The sequence below is a fragment of the Dendropsophus ebraccatus genome, chromosome 3 (assembly GCF_027789765.1).
Source record: "Dendropsophus ebraccatus isolate aDenEbr1 chromosome 3, aDenEbr1.pat, whole genome shotgun sequence".
NCBI lineage: Eukaryota > Metazoa > Chordata > Amphibia > Anura > Hylidae > Dendropsophus > Dendropsophus ebraccatus.
This window is the reverse complement of record NC_091456.1, coordinates 46,778,670-46,803,760: the sequence shown is the minus strand read 5'-3', so window position 1 is coordinate 46,803,760 and position 25,091 is coordinate 46,778,670. Positions and strand designations below refer to the sequence as shown.

The 25,091-nt window shown below is 44.5% G+C and overlaps 1 protein-coding gene across 1 annotated transcript in view; it reads right to left on the bottom strand.

Annotated features, from left to right (window-relative positions):
- Nucleotides 1-21,665, bottom strand: part of SPTLC1 (serine palmitoyltransferase long chain base subunit 1) — a 50,639-nt gene extending 28,974 nt beyond the window's left edge. Inside the window, exons 1-6 of the mRNA XM_069961676.1 lie at nucleotides 21,397-21,665; nucleotides 10,469-10,576; nucleotides 9,121-9,215; nucleotides 6,305-6,398; nucleotides 5,485-5,557; nucleotides 3,869-4,001 (exon numbers count right to left, since the gene is read on the bottom strand). Coding sequence (XP_069817777.1) covers nucleotides 3,869-4,001; nucleotides 5,485-5,557; nucleotides 6,305-6,398; nucleotides 9,121-9,215; nucleotides 10,469-10,576; nucleotides 21,397-21,450 — 557 coding nt within the window. The 5' untranslated portion in view covers nucleotides 21,451-21,665. The remainder of the gene's footprint in view (nucleotides 1-3,868; nucleotides 4,002-5,484; nucleotides 5,558-6,304; nucleotides 6,399-9,120; nucleotides 9,216-10,468; nucleotides 10,577-21,396) is intronic.
- Nucleotides 21,666-25,091: the final 3,426 nt, after the last annotated feature.

Below are 25,091 nucleotides of genomic sequence, written 5' to 3'. Positions count from 1 at the left end.
CAGGTAACCATATCAGCCTGACTGGGCTGATTGGTTCCCTTTTAAGTGAATTTGTCAGCTGCAATTCAAGTTCCAGACTGCTGACACTATTATATGAGAGGTACCATTTGTCTCCCTGACCTAACATCTATCTATTTGTCTGTGCTTCCAAAATGTGGAAAGATGCTTTCAATCTCCTGTGCAAAGTGTCAGGAGGCTGGATTGCCTCTTTGCTCCCCCTTGCATCCCTGCCCCTGCTTGCTTAACAGTCAGGGCTCAGCTTTCAGCTGACAATCAGGCAGGGATGGAAGGGGGGTGAGGAGATGTTATAGCCCTCAGTACTTGAGGAGCTTGGGAAAGTCTATTTGACCCTTTACAATGAAGAATAAAAGCATTTTCTACTTCTGAAGGCAAAGGCCAATATAGAAAAAACTACCATGCGTCTCCTTGACCTAACAGTGTCAGCAGAATGGAACTTGAATTAAAGCCGTCTCATACAGGGGAGGGAATTCCCTTCCACTGGGGGCGGGAATCGTTGATGTTGTTGATTATTGATTTAGATCTGACCCTAAAATCATTGTTAACCGTTCGCTGTAATTCCGCATTCGTTCACTAATCATTCAGTGTAATTGCACATCGTTCCTTCTTTTGCTGGGATCAGATAGAGTAAGGGTCCATTTACACAGAAAGATTTTCTGACAGATTATCTGAGAAAGATCTGAAGACAAAGCCAGGAATAGATTTAAAAAGAGGAGAAATCTCAGGCTTATCTCTGTTTATAGTCTGTTCCTGGCTTTGGCTTCAAATCTTTGGCAGATAATCTTTGTGTAAATGGACCTTTAGAATTCGGCTATGTTCACACTACGTATATTTGAGGCTGTATGTTTGAGGCTGTATAGCAACCAAAACAAGGAGTGGATTGAAAACACAGAAAGGCTCTGTTCACACAATGTTGAAATTGAGTGGATGGCCGTCATTTAATGGCAAATATGTGCTGTTATTTTAAAACAACGGCTGTTGTATTGAAATAATGGAAGTTATTTACAGTTATATGGCGGCCATCCACTCAATTACAACATTATGTGAACAGAGCCTTTCTGTGTTTTCAATCCACTCCTGGTTTTGGTTGCTATGAGGACCTGACATGAGGACCAAATACAGCCTCAAATATACATAGTGTGAACACAGCCTAAGGCTGCGTTCACACTATGTATATTTGAGGCTGTATTTGGTCCTCATGTCAGGTCCTCATAGCAACCAAAACCAGGAGTGGATTGAAAACACAGAAAGGCTCTGTTCACATAATGTTGTAATTGAGTGTATGGCCGCCATTTAATGGCAAATATTTGCTGTTATTTTAGAACAACGGCTGTTATATTGAAATAATGGCCGTTATTTACTGTTATATGGCGGCCATCCACTCAATTTCTACATTGTGTGGACAGATCCTTTCTGTGTTTTTAATCCACTCCTGGTTTTGGTTGCAATATGAGGACCACAATACTGACTGAAATATACGTAGTGTGAACATAGCCTAAGAGTGCATTTACACAAAGATTTATCTGACAGATTTTTGAAGCCAAAGCTAGGAACAGACTAATCTGAGATCAGGTCATAAAGGAAAGACTGAGATTCCTCCTCTTTTCAAATCCATTCCTGGCTTTGGCTTCAAAAATCTGTCAGATAAATCTCTCTGCGTAAACGCACCATAATGACGATCGTTCTGTGTAATATGGTGAATAATTTCAGGTTAACGATCCAGGATCAGAAACCATTGCTAGTAGAGGCGGACTGCATTTTACCTGGACACATGCACACTTGGCGATTCGACATCCTAGGTGTGATCACTTTTAGGCTACCCTGCCATATACATGTAAATAACAGTACAAATATACAGAGCACAAAGAAATATAATATATCATTGTCAAAATTGGAGTCTTGGTAATAGCAGTCAAACTTCTATAATGTTACTTCTAGGTGTCTTCTAAAAAGAAGTATGACTTCACTTGGCTTTCTTGAGAATATACTGATGAGGAACACAGGAGCCTTTGAATGATCCATTAACTGTTCTAAAAGCAATACAGTAGTGATCTCTCCAAATGATTTAACACTGAAGAGAAAGTGTATTGAGTTACAAAGTGAAAATACAGGTTAGCTCCATTAGCCAGATCAGGCGGTGAATCTGTATTTCAGAAATAGTCCATTCCATGAAGCTTCATCACTACTATAGCAGTAAACAGGGATTATGCAGGATTACAGAACAATGCAAATCATCATACTAATATTAACAAGACACTCAGTACAATAAGACAGCCGAGTGTACCAGCATTTACTAAGCAGACCTGACTGCTCAGTGTCACTTATGCCTACATTTAAAGGTATTTAAAGTAATACTGTCACCCCTCCCCCTTACTCTATGTGTGGTTCTCCGCACCATCCACAAGTTTAGATGCTTAACATTTCATACATACCTGTATACAACTTGTCTGTGTCTTCTTTCTGAAAAATCATTTGTCAGACGTGTCACCTAAGTGGGGCTTCACGGAAGTTAGGCCCCCTCTTTTATATAGACAGTGTTACATAGGTGTAAAGCCCTGCCTACAGTCCATGGATGAAATGAAGCAATTTTTCAAAAGAAAGAACTCAGACAAGTTATATACAGGGATATATATATATATATATATATATATATATATATATATATATATATATATATATATATTACACACACACACACACGTTTTGTGCAGCATCTAAGCTAGTGAATGGTGCAGACAATGGCACATAGAGTAAAGGGGTATGTGACATTGCAGCTAGAAGAGCTGTCAGAGCTGGACCCGAGAGGGGTGCTACAGATCACAAGGATAGGTAAATTTAGTTTTTTATTTTCCCGCATCCCCTTGGCGCCCTGATTTTTTTTTTTTTTTTATTTGGTGGGACTTCCCCTTTTATGGCTGGCTGACCCCACCGATACACAGGATGAGGAGTCTCAAGTTCCCGAAATTTGTCACAGGAGAATAGTCCCCCGCTGACAGAATGACCACCTAATGGAGAGTATCATCAAGTATTCTCATTGCAGCGATATACCACAGGACACCACATTTTAAAGGGTCTGGATGCTGTCAAACAAGCCTTTGCTACATGGTTTGTTAAGCAAGTATTAAGAAATTAAAAAGAGCTAGCCAAGTAGAGGCCTTCAGCTCTCTTGTAAACCATGATTATCAAGGACACCCATAGATTTCGGTGGGTAAGGAACATACAAGAGAACGGCACCTGGCACTACCAACTCTGAAGCTAAACGAGCATAATCAAGAACCAGTGAGTGAAAAGTAGTAGGTAATGGTAATGCTCAGAGCAGCAAAGGCACAAATCCAGGAAAACACAATTCAAAACGTAGAAAATAATAGCCACAGCACTCATTGACCTGCAGGTTCATCTTACTTTATTTTAAGTTCATTTTTGTGTGCAAATACATAGATCAGGTGGGGGAAGACAAACAAGATGCCTTTCAGCTGAAACATGTCCTCCCTCAGCTGATCTATGTATTTGCACTTGAAAATAAACTTTAAATAAAGTAAGATCGCAGTATGGCGAGTGCCGCGGCCACTATTTTTTAAGCTTTGAGATTTCAATGACTTCACTTTCATGCTGCCTGAACCTCAAGTCATTGAGGAGGTCCCCAGCGGCTTCTGCCTGCCCCATCGGCCTCGACTGATAGATTTCTTCCTATACTTAAACAGTCTGGTGAGGCGGAGAGAAGCCGCAGGGGACCGCCCTGATGACTTGTTTGGGCAGCATTAAAAAGATGGGTCCCTTTAACTTAAAGTACTGTACTATTAATGGGTAATTGCAAAAAGTACAAGGGCAATAAAGGACACACTATACTTACACAAATACTATGTCCCCTCGCTTGGAGTAAGCTGGAATAGCACTTGCAATAGTGGCAAATCCATAAGAATAAATGATCGCTTCTTCTGTCCTCATAAACTTGGCTAATCTGTCCTCTAGTTCCAAATGTACATCTGCAAAAAAGGTTGTGAAGGGGTTAAGTACTGCAGTCAGCCGATTTCTCCACAAGGCAACCCAGACTAAAATGTGACTAATGGAGAATCATTCCTAGCTTTAGAATGGCTTTATAATGAACCTACACATTTTTTGGATATATTCACAAGCTTAAACAAGCCAAACAAATAAAAAAGTACCAGTGTAGTGTGAAGACAACCATTTATAAGTGCTGGACATACTAGAGCTCTGTAATACATATAGTGCTGGGCCAAGTACTTAAAGGGGCTATCTGGGCTTAGAAAAACATGGCTGCTTTCTTACAGAAACAGCACTAATCTTGTCTTCAGGTTTGGGTGTGGGTTTTTAAACTCTGTTCCATTGAAGTGAACGGAGCTCAATCGTAATACACAACCTGAGAACAGGGATGTTGCTGTTTAGCAAGAAAGTAGCTGTGCTTTTACTTATCCTGGATAACCCCTTTAATATTCCTTCTGCTATAGGAAGGGTTAGGTAAACCACATTCCAAACTCTAAAAAAAAAAAAAAAAAAAGTCCAGTCTAGAGGACAAGTAAGAGATTGGAGTGGGGGTCCGACCTCTGTACCCTCCGGCTTCTTTGTTATGTTAAAGCCGCAGGTACAACACAGAAAATGCCTACACGGCTCTTTCCTGTGGCTCCATAGGAATGAGTTGAGCGGAGGGTCACATGCTGTACCCAAGGCTGTATTCATAAAGAAGAAGCCAGGGGCCTGATAAGGAGATCAGTAGGGGGGTACGGAGGTCAGACCCCCGCAATCTCTTACTTATCCCTTATACTGTGGATGGAGTACAGGTTAATTTTGCTTGGACAACCTCTTTAAGTTGATAATTTAACATGAGAATTTATAGTTGGAATCAACAACACAAAAAATTTTGGAAAGACTGCCCTCTAGCTGGCAACCGAGGTATCACAGACAAGTAATGCAAAAAAGTATAGTGAAGGAAGGCAAACACACTAGTTCAATATATAAAGGAGATATATAGAAAGATAGACTTCACTTTTATTTTTACAATGCTATATGTTAAAGGGGTTGCCTCAAGATGACAACCACCTAATAAGACATCATAGACGGGGGTCTACCCGACTGGGGATGTCTCACTGTATAAAGAAAGCAGCAAGTTACTCTGGTTGACCTGAATTCAACTGAATGTCATGAAATAACCTGACTTATTTATTGGCCCCATGATACATTGCCCCACAGTAGAAATGTTACAATAGAACCTTGTAACACTACATTACACTATCCTGATACGTGGGCCCCAGTGCTTTGTGATGCCCATAAGGCCCTTCTGCTTTATACAGCAGTGCTATAGAAAGGCATGGCAGAGATGTGCTGCCACACAATGATTTTCTCTGGGTACACCCACTCCTTACACTAACCATATAAATATACTCTGGTTATTTTCAGCTCATTACCTTAGTAAAACATATATTGTGCTAACCTAATGGGTAACTTACTTACCAAATGTACCATAAAACCCTCTTGGACCACATGTGCCGACACCATACTTTCTAAGTGATGCCAACGCTGCATTCTGCAAAATACAGGGAGAAAAAGCCACATGCATGAAAAACTATTAAAATGGACCATTGTGTAAAAAAACTTAAAGTTATAAGGTAAAGGGGCATTCTCACCTCAACTACCATACCTAAACCTGTAGGAGTCGTCAAGTTAAAGACTTTTGCAAATATATTCATTTGGAAAACCTTCCTAATATGCCGCTTTTTCCCTCCCATTGCTGACAGCTTATTAATCTAGGTTACAGACCACCAACCTGCTCTTAAAACAGCAGTCTGGCTGGTATATATAGCTATAATGTAGACCTATAAGGAGAGATAGATATAGAGATAGATAGATAGATAGATAGATAGATATGCACACACATACATACTATAGCTATATACACACCTGCTTTTAGAGGAGAGTGGTGGTCGGTAAGCTAGACAACAAACATCATATCAGTATATTAGAAGAAAGAGGCAAATTTGCTAAATGAATCTATCTGCATATTTATTCAACTTGATCAGCCCTACACAATTAAGTATGTTAGCTGTGATAAACAATTAAAGTGACTCTGTACCCACAATCTGACCCCCCCAAACCACTTGTACCTTCGGATAGCTGCGATTAATCCAAGATCTGTCCTGGGGTCCGTTTGGCAGGTCATGCAGTTACAGAACCACACCTGTATCATGGTCACTTGCAAAAAACATACTGTATACTGTACTAGTTTCTTGACGTATTTACACAGTGCAGGAGCAGAATGGGGATCGATACCAACCTTAACTCTATCGTCATCAAGAAGGCCAAGGAAGTTAAACGATGAGAAATTGATGCACTCTTTTCCATTGACAACTATATTGTGGCCTGGAGGCCTGCAAGACAAAACAAAAACACATACATTTACAAATCACAACTATATATCTGGACAAAATGACAAGGATCTATGTAACTCAGAGCGAGCTGTCGTACAGCGCAAGTGCCTGTACAGGACACAGAGCCATGGGAGCTCAATACCTAAAGGTTCTTTTACATGCTCCTTCATGCAAGTGGGCTGATTATCAGCTGAGGAATGGGAAAATGCTTAATTTTCAGCTGATTGCATCTTTGGTATGGCACTAAAATATATCGCTATCGGTCATACATCTCCCTGTGTAGACCGACAGCACTATATTTAATTTAGCGCACAAGCGATCCAGGGATCATTCTTGTGGTCTGGCAGCACGATTAATAGCGTTTTCTGAAGGCACTGTAAACAAGTACCCATCTCACTGATTGGCGCTTGTTTGCTTCTGTAGATGTCCCCATATTGTCTGTCTAAAAGGACCTTAAAGGGGTACTCTGGGCGGAGGGGAGGGGGGGTATTTTTAGGGTATGGCCGGGGAAGGGGTGGGGAAATAGAGGCAGTCGGTCACTTACCTCCCCGGTTCCATCGCCGGGTCCCGGATCGCGCCGCCCTGTTCTCCCGTCCGGCTGCGGCGCTTCCTGGTCGGAGCTGCGGCTTGAGACGTGATGTATCAAGGCAGCTCAGCTATTTAGTGGCCGAGGCGGGACTCCACTACGACCGCTGAATGTCTGAGCTGCCTTGAGAAGTCACGTCTAAAGCCGCAGCTCAGAGCAGGATGCGGCTGCCAGAGGGGGGAACGGGGCGGCGGCCAGAGGGGGGAACGGGGCGGCGGGATCCGGGACACGGCGCTGGAACCGGGGAGGTAAGTGACCGACGGCCTCTATTCCCACCCCTTCCCTGGCCATACCCTAAAAATAACCTCCACACAGAGTGCCCCTTTAATTCTAGAGAAATACCATGTGGGCCTCTTGCATCTCTACTATTCTAAGATTCCATCCTGCATGGACAGTGTGCTTTACCTACAAAAAGGCATCAGCGCTGAAACATCACTACAAGTGATTACGATGAAAACAAACACCTACTGTATGTACTAATAAGTATTTTGCACAGCCATACTTTTGCTTTAGACATGGATTTATAAATTACCTTATAAGCAAGCATCTGATAATTCACCTTTAAGTGAAAATACATATTTTACATTTGGTGGACAAAGGTGACCCGCAAGTAGTCTAGTGCCCTGAAAACAGGAGAATTTCTACCATTCTCTGTGGCAGAGTTTTTAAAACTAAGGCGCAGGGCCTTGTCTGTGCCTGACATCAGCACATAGCAAAGATTCTAATAGAGAGACTGAACTCATAACTTATCACCCAGGCCCTTTACTTAAAGCGACTCTGTACCCACAATTTGACCCCCCCCCCAAACCGCTTGTACCTTCGGATAGATGCTTTTAATCCAAAATCTGTCCTGGGGTCCGTTCGGCAGGTTATTGTCCTAAAAAAACAACTTTTAAACTTGCAGCCCCGTGCCCAATGGCCGTGGCCTAGATTGTGTAGGCATTAGGCTGGCACACTCTCTCTGTCCCTCCTCCCCACCCTCTTCATCATTAGGAATTCTCCAGGCAGATTGTCTCCTATTCCCCACCTGTGTCAGCCCGGCACATGGGCTGGATCGATAAGGCACCTGTGCTATGTTCAGCATGGAGAAAATGTTCCATATGCATTCCTAATGATGAAGAGGGTGGGGAGGAGGGATGGAGGGGTGATGCAAAGTTAGGGCACAGATATTCTGAGCCATGCCCGTTGAGCATGGGGCTGCAAGTTTAAAAGTTGTTTTTTAGGACAATAACTGCATCACCTGCCGAACGGACCCGAGGACAGATCTTGGATTAAAAGCAGCTATCCAAAGATACAAGTGGTTTGGGGGGGTCAGATTGTGCGTACAGAGTTTAAGGGGCAGGGTAAATGAACATGGACAGCACAGTAAGATTTGAGCATCATCTCCTGATCCTCCTCCACTGGTAAATGTGCAAAATAGTCTAGTGGTGGGATAAATGGGGGAAAGTTAAAGGGGCTCATCAGTGTACAGTACAAAGTGGTACTTCAGTTTGTGGGCTTCTCCCACTTTATCTTGATATTTTTAAGTCCAGATAGTCTAAAAGAAACACAATGGGGTTGAATGAAGAAAAAAGGAGCAGCTCCCCGTTGAAACCAATGAAGTTGCTGTTTTCATTTTCAAAAGGGCTTCTGATCCCTCTGATTGCCATTTCATCTTTGCTCTACTCTTGATACATTGCCCCCACTATTCTTAAAGTGTACCTGTCACAAGTTTTGGTTGGTCTAAGCCTAAACCCTCAGACCCACACCAGTTTCTTAAGGGTAGCTTCACACACACTGGATCGCAGCGGATTTTATGCTGAGGATTCGCAGCAGATCTGATCTAAATAACTGAACACAGCATCAAATCTGCACCGTCAAATCTGCTGCAGATCCTGTACGTGTGAATGCACCCTAAAAGATCTTCTCTCTCTTCCTCTCTGTGGCCATAACCAAGGAGGTCCCATACACTTACATAGGTAGTCCATCTCATTCACATGGCACAGAGCTGTGAAAGAACAGCACACATCTCCTACCTTGCTCTAGAGATTAGTTGGGGTTGGGCAGACCGCAAACTGATCAAATCTTTTGACAATATCATTCAAAGGTCTTCAGGTGACAGTGCCCATTTAAAATACAGACAAAGCAGTAACTTACCCTGTAACAATGTTATAATTAAAAGAAGGATGATCTTTAGGAACCAGAGGGACAAGAGGTTCAGGGTGCCACTCATCAATTAACTCCTCCTTTTCCTGCAAAACCAATAATAGCATTAAATAGGAAGCAAACAGAAAAGTTTTCTGCCATCTACATTTACAGCAGGATGGATCGGGCAGTAAGTTGTCCACCCCTGCTTATACTGTGTAGTGCATGTACAGTGCCACCTGCCTACTGACGGACACTAAGGAGAACATCACTGCCCTGATGATTAACAATGAACAAACGTATGCTTGGGTGCCAGATGTGCATGTGTACAGAGGTGTCAGCTGAACGAATATTTGGACGATAGCTACTACACATGAATGCGTATATGGGTACATTTACACTTTTCCACAAATATCTATACTTACAGATGGTAAGAGGACTTTAAAGCTTTTTGCTGCTCTTATCAGATGAATAAAAAAGTCAAACCGGCTCCTGAATTAGTCTATCTAACCGGCCTGAAGCAGAGGTGGACAAATAGTTGAAATAACTAGTTATCCATTACAATAAAAACCCCAAGGAATTATTAATGGTAGGACGTATGAGATGGTATCTGTGGCTAGCATTCTATTCTGATGTGCCTGTAGAGTATTCACATTTATGAAGACATCTATGGCTGTGGCTCAGTATAATGGGAATCTAAAGCGTGTGTAAGAGAACAAAAGCTTACTCTCAGGGTGCCAGAAAAAATGTGCACGACGTGCAGTGTAAATGGCTCTACCATCTCCTTACTTTCTGGCGATATTGTTAAGGAGATCACGCCGATCAAATGCAACAAGAAACAGCTAATGCAAAAGAAAAGTCAACTCTGGTCTATGCCTGGAGTATAGGGGGTTATACAGGATTAGAAAAAAAACACTAACAAAAACTGCGCCACCAGGTTGTGTGTGGTATTACAATTCAATTTCATTCATTTCAACGGAATGGAGCAGCAAAACTGTACCCAAACTGCGAACAAGGGTGGTGCTGTTTCTGAAAGAAAGTGGCCACATATTTTCAAAACCTGGATAACCCCTTGAAGTTATATATTTGATGCCTTGATAAAGCTAATTTGCTAAAGCTGGCCAAACATTTACACTACTCGTGTCTCGTGTTTTTCTTTGAGTGGGAGCGAGGAATAAGCTGCAGCCAGACCTCTGGTGCAGAAGCTAGGGATGGGCAGGTTAGAATCCAAGACACTTACTATCAAGGGACAGTCAGGTGAAGGTTTACAACCATCTATGTGTACTTTGAATGTACACATCGACTATTATTGCCACCATCTACATATTAATAAGCCAAGAGGTTAGCAGGTTTTTATTACCTTTTCTGTAAGGTCAGATCGTTCCTGGAGTTTGTAAGTCTTGGAAAATATGAGTCTAATAATCCAAAGGATCAGAATCCCTTCCAGGATCAGGTGATAGGCAGGTGCCTGAAAAATACAACAATCGTCATTGCCACATTATACAATAATAAAACAGGAGTCATCTAAAAAATAATAAAGAAATAAGAATAAATTTAGAAAGGTCACACAGTTTTGATCAGTTGGGGGCTGGGTGGGAGATGCACACAGCTGTGCTCTTCGCTCCTCGGCTTACTGTTCTATCCATACTGACTGCATATAGACCTTATAGACCTTATATAGAATCCAGAGGTCTTGGCACCCAGACCCTGAACAATTCAAACCTTTGACGTGTTTCTCTAAAAAGTTTTTTTTTTTTTCAATGGACTTTTAACACTTACGGTTTTTAGAGGGCAGACCATAGTAACAAATTTTAGCGATGCACAAAAGATGCGATCAGCCAATGAGCACACGTTTTCTGCTCCTCGACCGATCGCTGACACTTTTACATGGTCAGATTATCAGCTGAAGGAGCGTTTCTAGAAACCGGCATGATCGGCCTAAGTAAACGGTGCTTTACCAAGCGATTTCTCCTCTGGTTACTTTGTTTGGTGGGGCAGCCAGCTCTTTTTGCTGTCAGTCCACTATACATCAGTAGTAGTGCGTTCACACGTACAGGCTCCGCAGCAGATTTAATGGCGCAGATATCAATGTAACAAAATAACTGAACAAAGCATCAAATCTGCTGCGGATCCTGTAGGTGTAAACGCACAAACCCACACACCGTATACACAGCAGATACGCAACAAAAACGCAGCAAATACGCAGCAGATTTGTTGGTACAGATTTGATGCTGTGTTCAGTTATTTAGATATAATCTGCTGCGTTTTTGATGCGTTTTTGCTGCGTGTTTGCTGCGTATTTGCTGCGTATCGCAGCAGTAAATACGCTGCTTATACGGTGTGTGGGTTTATACACAAGGGTACAAACCCACACACCGTATACGCAGCTCATTTACTGCTGCGATACGCAGCAAACACGCAGCAAACACGCAGCAAATACGCAGCAGATTAGATCTAAATAACTGAACACAGCATCAAATCTGCACCACCAAATCTGCTTCAAATCTGCTGCGTTTTTGCTGCGTATCTGCTGTGTATACGGTGTGTGGGTTTGTACCCTAAGGGTACAAACCCACACACCGTATATGAAGCAAATACGCAACAAATACGCAACAAATACGCAGCAAATACGCAGCAGTTTGATGGTGAAGATTTAATGCTGAGTTCAGTTATTTAGATCTAATCTGCTGCGTTTTTGTTGCGTATTTGTTGCGTTTTTGCTGCGTATTCGCTGCGTATCGCAGCAGTAAATACGCTGTGTATACGGTGTGTGGGTTTATACCCTAAGGGTATAAACACACACACCGTATACGCAGCGTATTTACTGCTGCAATACGCAGCAAATACGCAGCAGATACGCAGCAGATTAGATCTAAATAACTGAACACAGCATCAAGTCTTCACCATCAAATCTGCTGCGTATCTGCTGCATATACGGTGTGTGTGTTTGTACCCTAAAACTTTTTTTAATCTTTACCCCTGCTGTATAGAAGAGTGTATCCACTGTATGCTTATACAGTCCATACACACAGAGCATGACATGGAGAGCCTTACATCTTACCACTATTCAAGGGAAGACTCTGAATATGTATAAGAAGGTGAGGATATATGTGATAATAGGCTCCATACTGGTAACTAACAAGCTATTAGTAACGCATACCAGAATATGAATAGGTGAAACCGGAATAAACAATGCCCCACCCCAACACAAAGGCCAGATCACAACTTCCATCAATTCAAAGTAAGAATTGACTCTCTTTGTGATCCTAAAAAACTGAACTATCCAGCAAAACATATGACTGGGATTAATAGGGTAGTTCACAAAAAATGTTTTTCTTTCAAGTCAATTGGTGGCAGAAAGTGCCAGAGATTTGTAATTTACTACTATGAAAAAATCCCAAGTCTTTCAGTATGATGATTTACTGTCATAATGCAGAGAGTTGAAATGCTTCACTTGGCCTCCAAATTCTACAGACCTCCATTCCTGTCTGTGTATGATCACACTGAGTAATACACACACTGAGAGTTGACATGTCAACTCTTTGCGCGGCGAGGGGAGGCACGCGAGCCATCCCATTGACATAGTGAGGCAGGCGGGATCGCCTGTTTTACTCTAAGGCCCCCTTCACACGTCCGGAAAAACCACCCGGATTTCCTATCAGGAAATCTGGGCGGATTTCCGGACCCATAGAGTTGTATTAGTCACGGAAACCCTTCCGGATTTTTCCAGAAGGGTGTCCGTTCCGGAAAATAGATCCGAAAAAATAGGACATGTCCTATTATTGTATGGAATTCCGGCCCGGACGCCCCCATAAAAGCCTATGGGAGCGCCGGAATCACGGGCACTTTCCTGTTGTACATCAGGAAAGTGCCTGTGATTCCGGATTGGTTGAGAGCCACACCAGACCGGCCCTCGACAGCCCGCCGCCCGAATCCCCAAGCCCACAACCCACCCTGGACCTCTGCACTCCACTGTGCGCTGCACACCGCCTGCTTTCAAACACCGACGCCTCCCCCCCACCCCGGAACTCACCACCGGGCCGCCCGCAGACAGCACACCACTGACTGCCGCCTCCCCACCAGATCTCAGCACTGCACTCGGAGCGGCACCGGACCTGACCCAATCGTCTCCCCGCCCCCTCCCACCCGGACAGGGCTGCCGACATTGCTCCCCCCGGACCTCACCGCATCAAACTCCTGCCAGCCCCGCCCCCGGACCGGAGCAGCGACGGCGATCTCAAAAACCAGGCCCGGACAGGTTAGATCCACCACTCCCCCCGAACTACAACGCCCACCATGTCCTACAGGTCATGATGGGAGTTGTACTTCTGCAGCCTGTGGCCATCAAGGTTGCAGAAGTACAACTCCCATCATGCACGCTGACAGGCCATGATGGGAGTTGTACTTCTGTAGCCTGTGGCCATCCAGGTTGCAGAAGTACAACTCCCATCATGACCTGCAACCTGGGTGGCCACAGACTGCAGAAGTACAACTCTCATCATGGCCTCACAGCCGGGCATGACAGGAGTTGTAGTTCTGCAAGCTGTGACCATCCAGTTGGCAAAAATACATCTCCCACAATGTCCTATTTTTTTTTCTCATCAGGAAATCCTGATGAGACAATGGTGGTCAAGCAAGCGTACTCATCCCCTGGTGAGCGCTGGGGGGTCTGGCTCTGGGACATTTCAAACGTTTTTGCAAATGACAGTGACACAGTAGTGGTAAACAACCTGCAACCCACCAGCTGCTGCAAAACTACAATTCCCATCATGCCTGGACAGCAAAAGGGTGACGAGAATTCTGCAGCCCTGTTAAAATACACATAAAAATGACTTTATTTTTTAATTGCCGCTGAAGAACATTTATTTTTGTCAATTACACAAAAATATACAAATATAAATATGTAGGCTGTCTCGCTATGGCTGCCGCACATAGATGATACCATGCCCACTCAATGTGGCTAAGGAGCCAGTATTCTACTAGTAATACTACAGGTATTGGTGGCGAGATCCAGCGGTCACCGCAGCTGCCAGTGTGGGAATGCGGCTTTGATCCGCAGATCAATAATCAATGGCAGATTTAGCAACTGGAACTAATGACTCATCATGAGGAAGTTCAATCAATATAGAACGATTTCTGATGGTTCCCATTAGGCCCAGGCCGGACTACAGCCTCACACTGCTAACCATTATATGCTATGCTAATCATTTCCGTCACACTTAGTTAGTGAATGGGACAAATCATGTGACTGACAAAAAAAAATAAAATCATGTGACTGCCGTATGCTCTGAGAGGGCTGTGGATTTTGTTGAAGACTTATTGAGACCCCTGAAGATCACCCAAACACTGCCCCCCAACTCCCCAGGACCATTTGTTAGCTCTTCTCTTCCTTCTTGCCTGGTCTGGGGGGGGGGTGCCTCTCTGTCTCCCGGGGCCTGCGCTAGGGAGACAGAAGATCCAGGGAGGAGGAGAGACGCCGCAGGCACACCCCTTTGACACAGCGCTGTGTGACACTACCTGAATAAGGATGCTTTTTACCCAAACACCGGAACTAAGAGACAGCTAGACCCCTGGACTAGGCATGGGATTCAGAAGAGCAAACAAACACTACCCGCTCATACTGGGCTTCTCCTCTACCCAATCCCCCAATGTGTCCGGGCTACTCCTCTACCCGATCCCCCAATGTGTCCGGGCTACTCCTCTACCCGATCCCCCAATGTGTCCGGGCTACTCCTCTACCCGATCCCCCAATGTGTCCGGGCTACTCCTCTACCCGATCCCCCAATGTGTCCGGGCTACTCCTCTACCCGATCCCCCAATGTGTCCGGGCTACTCCTCTACCCGATCCCCCAATGTGTCCGGGCTACTCCTCTACCCGATCCCCCAATGTGTCCGGGTTCATGCCGGGCTACTCCTCTACCTGATCCCCCCAATGTGTCCGGGCTACTCCTCTACCTGATCCCCCCAAAGTGTCCGGGCTACTCCTCTACCCGATCCCCCAATGTGTCCGGGTTCATGCTGGGCTACTCCTCTACCCAATCCCCCATCTTGAAGGCACCGATCCCAGCTGAGCAAGACTTTCTGCCTTGGATCTGACATACAGGAAGCACTGGCTCAGCCACATCAGTGACCACCATGACCGCTGGATGACTGGGGCTTCCTGTGGATCAGCCCTCTATACAGTATATAATATAGGGATACAGCCCCCACCCCAGCATACAGTATATAATATAGGGATACAGCCCCCACCCCTGTATACAGTATATAATATAGGTATATAGCCCCCACCCCTGTATACAGTATATGATATAGGGATACAGCCCCCACCCCTATATACAGTATATAATATAGGGATACAGCCCCCACCCCTGTATACAGTATATAATATAGGAATACAGGCCCCACCCCTGTATACAGTATATTATATAGGGATACAGCCCCCACCCTGTATACAGTATATAATATAGGGATACAGCCCCCACCCCTGTATACAGTATATAATATAGGGATACAGCCCCCAACCCTGTATACAGTATATAATATAGGGATACAGCCCCCAACCCTGTATACAGTATATAATATAGGGATACAGCCCCCACCCCTGTATACAGTATAAGTATACAGCCCCCACCCCTGTATACAGTATATAAGTATACAGGCCCCACCCCTGTATACAGTATATAATATAGGGATACAGCTCCCACCCGTGTATACAGTATATAATATAGGGTTACAACCCCCACCCCTGTATACAGTATATAATATAGGGATACAGCCCCCACCCCTCTATACAGTATATAATATAGGGATACAGCCCCCACCCCTGTATACAGTATATAATATAGGGATACAGCCCCACCCCTGTATATAGTATATAGTATAGGGATACAGCCCCCACCCCTGTACACAGTATATTATATAGGGATACAGCCCCCACCCCTTTACACAGTATATAATATAGGGATACAGCCCCCACCCCTGTATACAGTATATAATAATGGGACACAGCCCTCACCCCTGTATACAGTATATAATATAGGGATACAGCCCCCCCCACCCCTCTATACAGTATATAATATAGGGATACAGCCCCCAGCCCTGTATACAGTATATAAGTATACAGCCCCCACCCCTGTATACAGTATATTATATAGGGATACAGCCCCCCACCCCCACCCCTCTATACAGTATATAATATAGGGATACAGCCCCCAGCCCTGTATACAGTATATAAGTATACAGCCCCCACCCCTCTATACAGTATATATGGACACAGCCCCCACCCCTGTATACAGTATATAATATATGGACACAGCCCCCCCCCCACCCCTGTATACAGTATATAATATAGGGATACAGCCCCCACCCCTGTATACAGTATATTATATAGGGATACAGCCCCCACCCCTGTATACAGTATATTATATAAGTATACAGCCCTCACCCCTGTATACAGTATATAATATAGGTATACAGCTCCCCACCCCTGTATACAATATATAATATAGGTATACAGCTCCCCACCCCTGTATACAGTATATAATATAGGGATACAGCCCCCACCCCTCTATACAGTATATAATATAGGGATACAGCCCCCAGCCCTGTATACAGTATGTAAGTATACAGCCCCCACCCCTGTATACAGTATATAATATATGGACACAGCCCCCACCCCTGTATACAGTATATAATATATGGACACAGCCCCCCACCCCTGTATAGAGTATATAATATATGGACACAGCCCCCCCCCCACCCCTGTATACAGTATATAATATATGGACACAGCCCCCCCCCACCCCTGTATACAGTATATAATATATGGACACAGCCCCCCCATCCCTGTATACAGTATATAATATATGGACACAGCCACCACCCCTGTATACAGTATATAATATATGGACACAGCCCCCACCCCTGTATACAGTATATAATATATGGACACAGCCCCTACCCTTGTATACAGTATATAATATATGGACACCACCCCCCCCCACCCCTGTATACAGTATATAATATAGGTATATAGCCCCCACCCCTGTATACAGTATATAATATATGGACACAGCCCCCACTCCTGTATACAGTATATAATATAGGAACACGAACTGGAGAGAATGGAACCGCTGCACATCCCATCTATGGCTGATACTAATGCCGCTAGGCCTATATTAAAAATCAACACCAGAGTGTCTGTATATGAATTGATCAAGCCATATTGCCCCGTGTACCACCGCGCAGGTCCTCTGGTCCACACGGGTCCCTACGCTAACTCCACACCGTGTCGGTCAGCGACCGCCAACCCCGCAAAGCGTGCACATGCAGGGAAGGGAGGCCATGGAACGGCCCTGCAACCCCAATGTCACAGGACCAGACCCAAAAAGCCCCACCAAAACCCAGCCAGCACCACCGGCGGGGAAGGCTGCCCCCAAACGACACAAGTATGGATATGGTATTACACTTACCATTGCTGCTCTCACAGAATGGGGAAGACATAGGGTCCAGACATGTGAGCACAGACATATCCTGCTAATTTTGGTCATGTGGGTCTTATAAAGGAGTGCTAGCTGTTCAGAGAGGGAGAACTGTGAAACACGAACTGGAGATTTTTTTCCCATTCTGTTTGCTGCAGCTATGGTGAGTGTAATTCCTTATCCAGACTTGTGCTGCTTGGGGGCGACCTTCTCCGCCGGCGGTGCTGGCCGGGTTCTGGTGGGGTGTTTTTGGGTCTGGTCCTGTGGCATGGGGGTCGCAGGGCCGTCCCATGGCCCCCGTTCCCTGACTGTGCACGCCTGCGGGGTTGGTGGCCACTGACTGGCACGGTGTGGACTTAGTGTAGGGACCCATGTGTATCAGATACCGGCACGAGGTACATGGGGCAGTATGGCTTGATCAATTCATACACAAAATTCTGATGTGTTTTTTATTTAGCCTAGCAGCACTAGTATCAGCCATAGGTGTGAGGTGCAGCACTCTGTTTCTTCCCTGAACAGTATATAATATAGGGATACAGCCCTCACCCCTGTATACAGTATATAATATATGGACACAGCCCCCCCCCACCCCTGTATACAGTATATAAGTATACAGCCCCCACCCCTGTATAGAGTATATAATATAGGTATATAGCCCCCACCCCTGTATACAGTATATAATATAGGGATACAGCCCCCACCCCTGTATACAGTATATAATATAGGGATACAGCCCTCACCCCTGTATACAGTATATAATATAGGGATACAGCCCTCACCCCTGTATACAGTATATAATATAGGGATACAGCCCTCACCCCTGTATACAGTATATAATATATGGACACAGCCCCCCCCCACCCCTGTATACAGTATATAAGTATACAGCCCCCACCCCTGTATACAGTATATAATATAGGTATATAGCCCCCACCCTTGTATACAGTATATAATATAGGGATACAGCCCTCACCCTTGTATACAGTATATAATATAGGGATACAGCCCTCACCCCTGTATACAGTATATAAGTATACAGCCCCCACCCCTGTATACAGTATATAATATAGGTATACAGCCCCCACCCCTGTATACAGTATATAATATAGGGATACAGCCCTCACCCCTGTATACAGTATATAAGATAGGGATACAGCCCTCACCCCTGTATACAGTATATAAGTATACAGCCCCCACCCCTGTATACAGTATATAATATAGGTATATAGCCCTCCTGTATACAGTATATAATATAGGGATACAGCCCTCACCCCTGTATACAGTATATAAGTATACAGCCCCCACCCCTGTATACAGTATATAATATAGGTATACAGCCCCCACCCCTGTATACAGTATATAATATAGGGATACAGCCCTCACCCCTGTATACAGTATATAAGATAGGGATACAGCCCCCACCCCTGTATACAGTATATAATATAGGGATACAGCCCTCACCCCTGTATACAGTATATAATATAGGGATACAGCCCTCACCCCTGTATACAGTATATAATATAGGGATACAGCCCTCACCCCTGTATACAGTATATAATATATGGACACAGCCCCCCCCCCACCCCTGTATACAGTATATAAGTATACAGCCCCCACCCCTGTATACAGTATATAATATAGGTATATAGCCCCCACCCTTGTATACAGTATATAATATAGGGATACAGCCCTCACCCCTGTATACAGTATATAATATAGGGATACAGCCCTCACCCCTGTATACAGTATATAATATATGGACACAGCCCCCCCACCCCTGTATACAGTATATAAGTATACAGCCCCCACCCCTGTATACAGTATATAATATAGGTATATAGCCCCCACCCCTGTATACAGTATATAATATAGGGATACAGCCCTCACCCCTGTATACAGTATATAATATAGGGATACAGCCCTCACCCCTGTATACAGTATATAATATAGGGATACAGCCCTCACCCCTGTATACAGTATATAAGTATACAGCCCCCACCCCTGTATACAGTATATAATATAGGTATATAGCCCTCCTGTATACAGTATATAAGTATACAGCCCCCACCCCTGTATACAGTATATAATATATGGACACAGCCCCCCACCCCACCCCTGTATACAGTATATAAGTATACAGCCCCCACCCCTGTATACAGTATATAATATAGGTATATAGCCCCCACCCCTGTATACAGTATATAATATAGGGATACAGCCCTCACCCCTGTATACAGTATATAATATAGGGATACAGCCCTCACCCCTGTATACAGTATATAATATAGGGATACAGCCCTCACCCCTGTATACAGTATATAAGTATACAGCCCCCACCCCTGTATACAGTATATAATATAGGTATATAGCCCTCCTGTATACAGTATATAAGTATACAGCCCCCACCCCTGTATACAGTATATAATATAGGTATACAGCCCCCACCCATGTATACAGTATATAATATAGGGATACAGCCCTCACCCCTGTATACAGTATATAATATATGGACACAGCCCCCCACCCCACCCCTGTATACAGTATATAAGTATACAGCCCCCACCCCTGTATACAGTATATAATATAGGTAAAAAGCCCTCACCCCTGTATACAGTATATATTATAGGTATACAGCCCCCACCCCTGTATACAGTATATAAGTATACAGCCCCCACCCCTGTATACAGTATATAATATAGGGATACAGCCCTCACCCCTGTATACAGTATATATTATAGGTATACAGCCCCCACCCCTGTATACAGTATATAATATAGGTATACAGCCCTCACCCCTGTATACAGTATATAATATAGGGATACAGCCCCCACCCCTGTATACAGTATATAAGTATACAGCCCCCACCCCTGTATACAGTATATAATATAGGTATATAGCCCTCCTGTATACAGTATATAAGTATACAGCCCCCACCCCTGTATACAGTATATAATATAGGTATACAGCCCCCACCCATGTATACAGTATATAATATAGGGATACAGCCCTCACCCCTGTATACAGTATATAATATATGGACACAGACCCCCACCCCACCCCTGTATACAGTATATAAGTATACAGCCCCCACCCCTGTATACAGTATATAATATAGGTAAAAAGCCCTCACCCCTGTATACAGTATATATTATAGGTATACAGCCCCCACCCCTGTATACAGTATATAAGTATACAGCCCCCACCCCTGTATACAGTATATAATATAGGGATACAGCCCTCACCCCTGTATACAGTATATATTATAGGTATACAGCCCCCACCCCTGTATACAGTATATAATATAGGGATACAGCCCCCACCCCTGTATACAGTATATAAGTATACAGCCCCCACCCCTGTATACAGTATATAAGTATACAGCCCCCACCCCTGTATACAGTATATAATATAGGTATATAGCCCCCACCCCTGTATACAGTATATAATATAGGGATACAGCCCCCACCCCTGTATACAGTATATAAGTATACAGCCCTCACCCCTGTATACAGTATATAAGTATACAGCCCCCACCCCTGTATACAGTATATAATATAGGTATACAGCCCTCACCCTGATACCATGACACATGTGCTGCCCCCTCCATATAACACTGCCATGCCTGCTGAGGGTGGAGCCCGCACAGGGCACTGCCTGCCGTCACCCGCCGCTCCACACCTGACACGGAAGTTACTCGGGCGCCTCGGATCCGGGGACGCGTGCGGAATGACGGGAGCGGGTGACACTTGGACCTAGTGGCCTTCCGTCCTCGGGCTGGGCGCCTGAGCCGTTACCTGAAGCCACTCACCTCATAGAAGGCCTGCACCATCTCCACCAACACCCACTGCTGACTCGCCGCCATGACTCCCGGGAGACCGAGGCGGTAGCGTAGCTACGAGAAGCCGGACGCTTCCTGGACTGCGAGTGACAGAGGTCGGTAGGCGGGGCCTCTGGAGAAGCTTTGCACTCATTGGTGGTTACTAAGTGATGTCATCACACGGAAGGAACTGGGCGAGGAGCCGAGGATCCCACGGAAACTGGGCGGGGCCTGGACGGCGCTGCCCAATGACGATGGTGCCGTGGTAAGGCGGAAGTTGTTGACGTTGAAGCTGGGTGTGTTGTTGCTATGGTAACGGAAAGAAGCGGAAAGGAGGACGGAGGTGGTAGAAGCATCCCGGTTGTTAGGCATGGACTAGACGGGGAGCGCTGCCGCCGCCGGATATACTGGGAGCCATTTCCGCCATGGACAGGAGAAGCGGAGTAGCTCCATGCTCCTGGCTGCCTCATCTTATATATACAGTGTGGGCTGCGCAATGAAAACTAAGGGCCCTATTCCACGGGACGATTATCGTTCGCATAATCATTAATGATAAACGATACAGACGACCGCTATTACGAAAGACCTGAAATCGTTCACCCATTTACATGGAACGATAGTCGTTACTTATGATCGTTCTTGCGGTCGTCTTGTCTTTGCTATTGTGTTTGTCACTACTGCGAACGACCGAACAACTTCTTATTCAATGCGAACGATTTGCGAACGAGCAACGATAAAAATAGGTCCAGGTCTTATTAAACGATCGATTTCTCGTGCGGTCGTTAATCGTTAACTGCTATTCAAACGAACAATTATTGTTTAGATTCCAACAATTTAACGACAATCTTAACGATAATCGTCCCGTGGAATAGGGCCCTAATAAAACCAAGTAACGTGTTGTATTTTCCTGCGTATAAGACTACTTTTTAACCCAGGAAATTCTTCTAAAAAATCATGTGTCGTCTTATACACCAGGTGTCGTCTTATCCGCCAGGTGTCGTCTTATACGCAAGGTGTCGTCTTATAGGGCCGGTGCTGAAAAACCTCAGAACCGGACTGGAAAATCTGTGGTTGCTGCTTACGGTGGGGGAGCTCAAAAATGGCCACATCCCCTCTGTACTCGCCGACCATATGAAGGACAGAGCAAGCTGCAGGCATACAGGATATGGAAAAGAGATACGGTAGAGTGGCCCTTTCACCCATCTGGCCCGGCCTTGTACCCTACCGGTATTAATGCACCTCCTGGCACCTCCTTCTCTGCCTCTCAGCTCTCGCTGCTGTCTGATATTTTCTATTAATTTTTATTTAGTGTGCGTTGGAAGAGGGGTAGTTTTATACTGTGAGTATATCCCGAACTTTATATTTTAACTGGAAAAGTCTTCGGCATCTTATACACTTGAAAATATAGTACTTTGTAGAGACGAGTGAATCTGGAGACACTAAACCATGATCCAAAACCAATCATGGCGAACAACTGGGTTTGGATGAACCAGAGCGTGCTCAAGATTACCCAACCTTCTTCACCTTTGGAGTACCCCTACAAATTACCAGTCTACAAACAGCCTCAGTCAGTGACTCCCAGGTGACATCTTCTGTGATCTGAGACCTTCACGTTCCCTTTTTCTTTCTATCCAGCCCAGACCACCAGGACCAGCCCTCAGCTGTTCCCTTCATATAGTAATAATGCCCTCAGCTGTTCCCTACATATAGTAATAATGCACCCTGCTGTGCTCCTATAGTAACAATGCCCTTGGCTGTTCCCTCTGGATAGTAATAATGCCCCCTGCTGTTCCCTCCATATAGTAATAATGCCCCATGCTGTGTCCCCATAGTAATAATGCCCTCAGCTGTTCCCTCCATATAGTAATAATGCCCCTGCTGTACCCCTAAAGTATTAATGCCCTTTGCTGTTCCCTCCATATAGTAATAATTCCCTCAGCTGTTCCCTCCATATAGTAATAATGCCCCCTGCTGTGTCCCCATAATAATAATGCTCTCTGCTGTGCATCCTGAGACAGGAAAATGCCCTCTGCTGTGCCCCCTCCAACTCTCCACTGTCTGCAGTTAACCCTGTATGCCCCTACACCTGCAGTTAACCTCTCACGCCTCAGTTCTCTCACCTCCTGCAGTTCTTCAGCCACTGGTAATCAAGTGCCAAGACCTCCGGGTTCGAACGGATTCGAGTCTGTTGAGTTGCGCTAATCTATTAACCTCTTAAGGACGGAGCCAATTTTCGTTTTTGCGTTTTCGTTTTCCTCCTTGTGTTTAAAAGGCCATAGCCTTTTAAAATTGCTCTATTCCCAGCCTTATAATTCTTTTATCCTTTGGTCTTTGGGGCTGTGTGAGGTGTCATTTTTTTGTGCCATGATGTGTTCTTTCTATTGGTACCTTGATTGCGTATATGCGACTTTTTGATCGCTTTTTATTACAATCTTTCTGGATTTCATGCGACCAAAAATGCAAAATTTTTGCACTTTGGCGGGTCTTTGCGCTTACGCCGTTTACCGTGCGAGATCAGGAATGTGATAAATTAATAGTTCGCGCGATTACACACGCGGTGATACAAAATATGTTTACTTATTTCTTTTTAATTATAAAATGGGAAAAGGGGGGTGATTCAAACTTTAGGGAAGGGGGCTTTAAATAAAAATCCTTTTTTTTTTTTTTTACATTTACACAGTAATTAGAAGTCCCCCTGGGGGATTTCTAATACAACTACACTGATCTCCCATCGGCCTACTGCAGACCATTCAAATAGAATATCGAGCCAGGATCAGCGTCATTCCGACGCTGAGGCCTGGCTTGATGAGATTAAATGATGCGATCGCACGGGGGGAATCTCGCCACTAGACACCAGGGATAGTCTGCATTTAAGACAGTTAGATGCAGCTGTCATGTTTGACAGCTGCATCTAACGGTCTTAATTAGCGGGAGCAGCGATCGTCCCTCTCCCGCTAATAACCGCGGTCCCGTGCTGCAGATAGCAGTCGGGATCGCGACAGTTCAGATCAGAGCGGGGTCGTGGTGCGGCCCCCCACTGAACGTATGCCGTACTCCTTAAGAGGTTAAGTATAGATTCTTTGACAGCGGCTAAATGCCTAATTGCTAAATATTTAAAGCAGGTTCTTATTCCCTCGGCGTTAGAGCTTATCAATAGGGTGCAGGAGGTCCGGAGGTGTGAGTACTTACCTGCTTCCAATGAAGATCATGTAGAGTCTTTCAATAAAATATGGTCCTCGTGGGACGCTTATTATGAGCTGTTCCGTGCCACAGTAACCACTCCTATGCCTGTTACCCAATCTCTTCCCTAATGTTCCTGTATTGTTGTTGTAGGTCTGTGGTGTTCGGTGTTGTGTGTTTTATGTTGTTAAATTCACTGTTACTTTTGAGCTACGCTTGGTTACTCGGGAATTATGACTCCCTATATGGGGAACTTAGATTTGTAGCTAAACAATGTCCTATGTTATACCCTTTGATGTCCAACATCATTTCATCTACCTTCCATGCCCGGGTTACGATATTTTGGACTTTGGTTCTACATGGGCGTGTATATGCTTACCACCGCTGTTGATTGTTACTTTTCTGACCAATATTTGCTGTATTCTTTGTTTATATGGAAAAATTTATAAATTAACAATTTATTAAAAAGTATAGCTTCTTTATTGTTTTCTAGATAATTGCAACAG